This window comes from Nicotiana tabacum, chromosome 6 (assembly GCF_000715075.1).
Source record: "Nicotiana tabacum cultivar K326 chromosome 6, ASM71507v2, whole genome shotgun sequence".
NCBI lineage: Eukaryota > Viridiplantae > Streptophyta > Magnoliopsida > Solanales > Solanaceae > Nicotiana > Nicotiana tabacum.
In genome coordinates, this window is record NC_134085.1 from 74,013,143 (window position 1) to 74,021,909 (window position 8,767).

General features: G+C 36.3%; 1 protein-coding gene across 1 annotated transcript; it reads right to left on the minus strand.

Moving 5' to 3' along the window:
- Positions 1-6,358: 6,358 nt before the first annotated feature.
- Positions 6,359-7,862, minus strand: LOC107770760 (WUSCHEL-related homeobox 5-like). Its single transcript, XM_016590094.2, has 2 exons — positions 7,349-7,862; positions 6,359-6,721 (listed from the first exon to the last, which is right to left on the minus strand). Exons 1-2 carry the CDS (start codon positions 7,683-7,685, stop codon positions 6,507-6,509), a joined length of 552 nt encoding a protein of 183 aa, XP_016445580.1. The 5' UTR covers positions 7,686-7,862; the 3' UTR covers positions 6,359-6,506.
- Positions 7,863-8,767: the final 905 nt, after the last annotated feature.

Here is an 8,767-nt window from a genome sequence, read left to right on the forward strand (position 1 = left end):
ATGTCATACGTGTTCTCACCATTTGTGAGAGAATAAGAGAAGAATGATTTAAACTCAATGATAGAACAAAGTCGTACGATAGAAAAAGAAAGAAAGTGAAATTTTCTAAAGCCTTATAGCCTCTAGAAGATAAGTACATGTCGTATCGATCCTCACGACTATACTAAGCTTGCTCATGACTCGTGAGACCTAGGAAACCTAAGGATCTGATACTAACTTGTCACGACCCAAAATACAAACCAATCAGGGTCATGATGGTGCCTAACAATGCTTGTTAGACAAGCCAATACACAACAGATAAGTAGGAAAAACTGCTATAAAAGACTGACAATAAATAATAACATAACGTAAAGGCAATTATGATATAAACACAATATATTTAAACCAACATCTAAAGCGATGTGGATTCACAATTACATGAGCTTCTAGATCAGACTAAATACTCCCTTCGTTTCAATTTATGTGAACCCATTTGACTGGGCACAAAATTTTAAAAAATAAAGAAGACTTTTGGACTTGTGGTATAAAATGAGGCACATATATTTTGTGTGACTATAAATTATTGCATAAAGGTAATTGTTTCCAAATAAGTAAAGGAGTCATTCTTTTTGGCACAGAATAAAAAAAATAGGTTAACATAAATTGAAACGGAGGGAGTATAATTTTTTGAAAGGAAATACAACATTGTTCGAAGAAAAATGGAAACAGTACATGAGAACTAGGAAAGTGACTCTAAGTCCTGCAAATGGAGTGTAGCTCTACCTTGAATTACCATCTGGTATCGTAAGTACCTCTCAGGACTCCGATAGTACCAATGTCAGAATTTTCACAAGAAGTGCAGAAGTGTAGAAGTATAGTATGAGTGTAACCGACCCAATATATTCAGTAAGTATCGAGCCTAACCTCGACGAGTTAGTGGCGAGGCTAAGACAAGATACCTACTAAAACCTGTGCAGTTATATATCAAGAAGTAGCAAGTAACAGATAAAGAATCAACCAACATGATAGGGACATGTAAAGGGAAAAATAAATGGAAACAATACATAAAGGATCACCAAGTAAATCACTTTCCAAGGTAAATAACGAAACTACCAAGTAAAGTTCACATTTCAAGTATCAAGATAAATCGCAATGAAATCAACAAATATGCACGACATTGCCCGTCGTGCTTTTACTCTTATTCTCACGTAATAAAATAACCAAGAAAGTGCACGACATCACCATTCATTCTTTTACTCTCATCATCATATGATATTAATAATAATCAAACACACGACATCACTCTTCGTGCTTTATCATCACGTCCAATCAAGCATTATATCAATATGCAAATAAGGCACGACATCACCCTTCGTGATTTTCACTCTTCCTCACCAAGCAATCACAACAACACAATACTAAGTAAGGTGGGAAGCAAATTTAACTTCAACAATGGGGTATGAACACAACTCATCACATGAGAATCTTTCAACAATTTGTGCCAATAACTAATCAATGGGTTCCACGATTTCAATACCAATATCAAAAAAATCTCAATATAAGGAATAACATGAAAGCGAGTAATCAAAGAATTGATAATCTATCTAAAGCATGAAAGACATAGTACACAAAATAATATGGTACACATAAGGCTAATTCCACCCGCATTCTTACCCTATGGTAAGCGTATATACACTCGTCATCTTGCATTCACATAGGAAACAAAATTGATTCTACTTTGTTTCCCTCAAATCAAGATTAACCAAGGCACTTACCTATTTTCGGAACACAATCAATAATCAACCATGGATTTTTCTTTAGAACAAGCCTCCAAACCAATATAGTTCAAACAATTCAAAACAAGCTTTAGGTTATCTTATGTTATACAACCTAATTTTGTGCTTCAAAGCTTTAAGAACCTCATTTTAATCCTCCTCGATTTGTGTGCACAGTTCGAGCATGTTTTCGGAAAGCTTTTATGTTAAAAACTGTGAAAAATATGAAAATTTTGCTTTAGAAACCATTTGAGTTGACTTTGGTCATAATTTCAGCAAACAGAATTGGATTCATGTTTTGACGGTCCCGGTGGGTCCGTATCATGATTTGGGACTTAGACGTATGCCCAGAATCGAATTCGGAAGTTCCTAGCCCGAGTTATTGGAATTTATTGAAATTTGAAAGTTAAAGGCTTAATAAATTTGAAATGTTTGACCAACAATTGACTTTTTGGATATCGGGTTCGTATTTTGGTTCCGGAATCCGGTATAGGTCCAATACCATATTTATGACTTGTATGTGAATTTTGGTGAGAAACAAAGTTGGTTTGACGTGATTCGGACGTCCAGTTGTGAAAATAGAAGTTTCAAAGCTTTCTTGAAATTTTTATTTGATTTGGTGTCCAATTCGTAGTTCTAGGTGCTATTTTGGCGAATTTATCGCGCAAGCAAGTTCGTATGATATTTTTAGACTTTTGTGCATGTTTGGTGTGGAGCCCCGAGGACTTAGGTGAGTTTCAGATAAGCTACATAGTGATAATTGGACTTAGAACATTGCTGGTGTGCTTCAGTTTTATTGCAGGCCCCAGACCTTGCAATTGCGAGGACAATCATCGCATTTGCGACCACTGATGGATTCGCATTTGCGAGCTACTCATCGTATTTGCGAAGAGTATCTGGGAAGGCCATAGTTCGCATTTGCGAACAAAGCTTCGCATTTGCGGACAAAGCTTCGTATTTGCGAAGTGGGACAAGGGGAGGCAGTGATCGCAAATGCGATTAAATGATCGCATTTGCGGAGATCATGGTTCACATTTGCGGACATTTCTTCGCATTTGCGAGGATAGAAGAAATGTGAAGGTCTTCACAATTGCGATGGATTCTTTGCATTTGTAGGGTTCGCAAGGTCACAAATGCGATATCTGCAACTGATCAAATATGACTTAGACGGGATTTTTGGTTCATTCTTCAAATTTTAAAACTCAATAACCCTAGAGACAATTTTTCAAAGAACTTTTCTTCCCTAAATCATTGGTAAGTAATTCTAAACTAGTTTCTTTCAATCTTTCACTACTTTTCCAAAAATTTCAACCTAAAATCTAGAATTTTCATGGTGGAAATTATTTTATTTTTTTGTAGAATTAGGGATTTTTTTTTGAAAAATAGGGATTTGGACCTCAAATTGAGGTAGGATTCCAAAACAAATTACATAACTGGGTTGGAGGTGAATGGGTAATCGGGTTTTGGTCCGAATTTCGGATTTGGACCAAGCGGGCTTGGGTGTTCACATTTGTTGACTTTTTCAATAACGGCCTAAATTAAATTTTTTACAATCGTGGGTAGTTCGTAAGGCTTAATTTGAATCGTTTAGTTGGTAATTTTCTAGATTCTATTGGTTTGTAGGCTTGTTTGAAAGGCAAAGCTGTGGTTGAGCTTTGAGTTTGTCTTTGGAGTGAGGTAAGTGTCGTGGTTAACCTTGACTTGGGAAATTAGGACCTTTTTGTCTATTTGCTACATGTTTAGATGTTAGGTAAAATGCATATGTGAGGTGACAAGTACTTATGCATTGTTTTCAGGTTAAAACATACGAGTGGGACTTGGTTTCTCGTAATTATTGTTTTCTTTGATCATGTTATCCATGTTTAGACTAGTAGTGTTAAATTGATCATTCTTATCATGTGTACAAATTGTTGGTGATAATGAGTATTGATTTTAATGTTGAGGTTGGTATTGTGAACCAAATGTTGAAGTAAGGCTTGTTCTTATTATTTTTATCTTCTTGTTGTTATTTGTTCATTACTTTATGGTAAGGGAGAGCATTAATGCACGAAGGGTGATGCCGTGCCATATTGTGACTGTTAATGCACGAAGGGTGATGTTGTGTCATGTTATAAGAGTTAATGCACAAAGGGTGATGTCGTGCCATTTCTGTTGATTTATATGGTAAAGTTGAGAGTAAAAGCACGAAGGGTGATGTTGTGCACTTTTACTTACTGTGTTTAATTGTTCTCATTGGTTCAAGGCATATTGGTTGTTCTAGTTATCATTGTTGGTGTGAATCTCTCTTCTTGTATTCCCCTCAGCTTGTCCCCCCTCCTGATATTACTTGTCTAGCTTTCATTTGCTGTTATTTGTACATATATTGTTATCTGTACAGGTTTATTAGGTAGTGTCTTGTCATAGCCTCGTCACAACTTCGTCGAGGTTAGGCTCGACACTTACGAGTACATGGGGTCAATTGTACTCATACTACACTCTACACTTATTGTGCAGATTTCGGTACCGGCCCTAGCAGATCATGAAGTTAGCAGCTGGACTTGCTCGTCAGGAGACCCAAGGTTATCTACTGGCGTCCGTAGACCCTGGAGTTTCTTCCTAGTCTTATTAATTTACTATTTCTTTTTCTTTCAGAACAATGTATTTTCTTTAAGACTCTGTTTCTAGTAAATCATAGTAGCTCGTGAGTAGTGACTCCAGATCCTAAATGTACCAAATGTTATGGGTTTATGTTATTCCGCAAATCAAGTTTTGCTTTTGTTTGGCTTAATTGTAATTATTATTTAAATTGGCTAAAGTTGGCATTAAGAATTCTCTAACATTGGCCATCACGGTCCCGACGGTGAAAATTCCGAGTCGAGACCGAAAAGGTCTATCAAAAGTTAACTCGGGCCCACATAGTCCAAATCCGAGATTACGACCAAATTCGAATTATCCATCACCCCCAAGTTTGGATATGTGATTTGTTTAAAATCCAACATCAATTCGAGGTGTAAATTTTAGTTTTATAAAATTCCTAAATTTCCCAAAACCCCTAATTTCTACCTTGAAATTGATAGATTTGATGTTGAAATTCATGAAAAAGTGATTGAAATTGATTTCACAACAAGTTAAAGTTACTAACCATTGAATTTGCGAAGAAAATGCTCTCAAAAAATCGCCTATGTGGAGTTTAGAGTTGAAAAATGGTATAAAATGAGCTAAGTCCCAAAATTCCCAACATACCAAGTTGCAGATGTCGCAATTGCAAACAACCACTGTCGCAATGTCTAAGCCATGCAGTTATCGCAAATGCGACAAAACCTTCGCATTTGCGAAGGTCCCCTCCCTCGCAAATGCGTACCAAGTTTCGCTTTTGCAAAGATGCTCAAAATTGCCCAGTGTCGCAAATGCGACTCCATAGTCACAAATGCTACTTCACACACAAATACGACTATCCCATCGGTCGCAAATGTCGCTCAGACTTCGCAAATGCAAAGTGCCTAACCCCAGTCCCATTTCGCAAATGCGAACAATCACTTCGCAAAAGCGATGCTCGCATTTGCGAGCAGTACCTCGCAAATGCGAGATTTGTCGGCAGTCCACACTAGCCGATGCATCAGTAGTTCAAAACCTTCCAAAACACATGAGAAACTCGCCCGAGCCCCTCCGGCTCCAATCGAGATATCCACACAAGTGAAAGAACATTATAAAAACTCGCTCGCTAACTCAAATAATCAAAATAACATCAAATATCAAGAATCGATCATCAAAACTCAAGATTTTCTAAAACTCAATGTTCCAATTTTTCACATAATGCGCCGAAACGCCCTCAGATCACCCGGGACCCCAACCAAAGATGTGTAGAAGTCCAAAAACATCACACAAATCTATCAGAATCGTCAAAATACCGATGCGAGGTCATTTAAGACAAGTGTTGACCGTGGTCAACTCTAGTCGTTTTTAAAGCCAAAAATCACATTTTCTTTAAAAATTCACATGTAAGTTTTTTGAAAAACGACACGGATCGCGCATTGAAATCATATATCATCAAATAAAGCTACGGGAGGTCTCGGAACATAGAAAGGGAACTAGTACTCACAACGACCTACCGAGTTGTCACAAATTTGTTGTACTCAACAATCTTGGCTTTACTACTGCAAAGAAATTAAAGTTAAACAATTACGTATTCATGGCGATTAGGAAATGGCCAAATTAATGTCAAAGCAACAGTTCATCTGTTCATCTGTGGTAATTAACTTGCATTTCGACCAAGTTCTTTGGTAAGATAAGCCTCTTGTATTCAATTCACAGTCTGGTAAACCGAGCCATTATGAAACGACTGCTTTGCATGGAAATAATATATTCAAAACGAAAGAATCCTTGGGAGAAGAAGCACAAGTCCAATTTTCCAAGCGTTCACATTTATACAAACAAAGTGAAAAATTCATAAAATATCCGGCAGAGTAAGCACAGAGATAGTAATAAAACAAAGTCGGAGGGAGCATGTAGAGGAGAATGTCGAAGCATATTACAAGTTTCAATTCAATTTCTTGAGCGACGTGCATTTTACAAATTCATCGCATCAAACTTTCAGCCTCCCCCCCCCCCCTGCCATTACTATTTTCTATTCTTACTAGTACTAGTAACTAATGATCTTAATTTTATGTTCATGCTAAAACCTAAAAGCTCAAAAACCATGCATTAAAATACTAGAAATATGTTTCTACTGCTCTGAATAAAACATGCGCCATAAGTTTTTTCTTTTTTTTTTAATCAAAGGAAGCTTAAACGCAGATCCAAAGTTGGATGATCCATTTCTGCCCCAATATTGTACGAAAACGCCGCGTTCTCTTTGCATTCTTCTGCGAAAAACCTTAGTTTTTCTGACTCCGATTCACTTAACGAATTCAGTGGAAAGAGTTGCAGAGTCTCTTTTACTCTTTCTGGTTGTTCGGACCCTTCATTATAATTGTGTATCTCTGAAAAATTTTGGCGTGCAATAGGTACATAACCAATGACCATTCATGCCATAATAATGATACTCCCTCCGTTTCAATTTATGTGAACCTATTTCCTTTTTGGTCCGTGCCAAAAAGAATGACCTCTTTCCTTATTTGGAAACAATTTACTTTTATGCAATGATTTATAGCCACACAAAATATATGTGCCTCATTTTACACTACAAGTTCAAAAGTCTTCTCTCTTTTCTTAAACTTCGTGCCCAATCAAACGGGTTCAAATAAATTGAAATGGAGGGAGTATAACATTGTCAAACATTTTAAACTTTTCAAATGAAATGGTCTCACACATTAATATAATATCAGAGTTATGCAATAGCTATGGAAAGAGAACCTTTTAAATTTTGACTCATGAAAAAGAATTAAGCAGATCTGGTGCACAAAGTATGCCCCATTTGTGCAAGATCCAGGGAAAGATTACTCCTCAAAGGGGTGACATAGATAGGTTATACTAATACAAACATTAATGACTGCTTACAGGACCGAAACATATGACCTATAGATCACCATAAATAACTTTGACGTTGCTCGTAAGCTACGTTAATTCGCGGGAGGAAAAGAATGACAAGGAAAAAAAGAGGTGATTTTGCAACTCACGTTTGGTTGAAGTGATATTGTTGTCTTGGCATGAGAAGTGGATTCCATCATCTTTTGGTTCATCAACCAAAACTCTGCGACGTTTCTGTCTTTCACGAGCTTTATGATTTTGGAACCAATAAAAGACATTTTTACTCTCAATCTTTCCATAAAAACTAAGTTGGGAAGATATCTTTTGTATCTGATCAGTACTTGGGGTACGGAGTCCTGACCTGAACAAGTCAGTCAGTACTTTTACTTGCTCAGTCGTGGGATTCCACCGCCCACACTTTGTCCCTCCTCCGCCGCCACAACCACCGCGTGCCCTCACCGAAAACCCTGACATTCCCTCTTCCATTTACCTATTTTGTATGTTTTCTGGAACTTCCTAAGTGATCAAAAGCAGGACAAAGCTAACGTGCATATATAGTACGGTTTTTGAATTTAATATATCAGGGTTTCTCTTTACATATTTTTAATAGGTTTAATTCATCGTTGATATAAAACTTAAAAAGCCATTATACAATAAGATCACTTACAGGCATGGGAGGAGCGACGTATGTAATGAAAAAGATTTATTGAAAAATTATACTGTGTAAATAAACTAGAACAATGCTTTTATACATAAATAAAATTTTGAATCTCATTGATATAAAAGAAATACATATTCAAATCTCAAGTGTGACATGTTTTTTATTGTTTTGAATCCTCTTATTAAGATTTCTAGATCTATCACTATTTATAAGACAATTACAAATAAATCTTTGTGACAAATATAACTTATAATTTGATAAAATATTCATTAATGTATTACAAATTAATTAAATATACTAATAGTGGATATAACCTAAAACCTTTTTAATTTAGGGATTTAATAGGAGCAGAATAACGGGTTTAGTTTATGCCACACTGCTTTGAAATTAGCGAATGTGAAAGTAGAACTTTGAGGATTTGATCGAATTATATTGTTTATTTCCTAGTTTTTTGTGTCGAGGGGGATAGACATGCATAAAAGCTGCCACTGTCTCAAGTTTCGGTCTGCGAACAGACAAAGAGGTGAGTCCTCAAAATTTTCATTAGAGTTAGTAGACTATAGATATGGTTCGATAGGTTGGTAGGCTGTTAAAAGATGTTAAAATAATTTCGTAGTGGTCACTTATTACTAAGATCGTTCATTAAGATAGTAGGGGTATAGTACTGTCAGTGGAGCTTACAAGGATTTGTTTGGTTGTGAATATAAAATTGAAATGGTGCAATGAGAACAAATCCACCAAGACATAAGAATAGTCCAAGGAATTTCCTCTAAATAATTAGAGATATAACTGTTAAACTGAACAAAAAGAGAGTGGCAGTAGCAATAGGCAAAGGAAAGAAGATAGAGGATATGAAAGTCAAAGTTCACATTGTCTGATCCCAGTTGGAGGTTGTGATCACAAGGAC

Excerpts from the sequence above, each read along its gene's own strand:
- LOC107770760 (XM_016590094.2), bottom strand. The coding sequence starts at position 7,685 with ATGGAAGAGGGAATGTCAGGGTTTTCGGTGAGGGCACGCGGTGGTTGT. Across the intron at positions 6,722-7,348 it reads CAATATCACTTCAACCAAAC|ATTTTTCAGAGATACACAAT; the intron begins GTGAGTTGCAAA and ends TTGCACGCCAAA.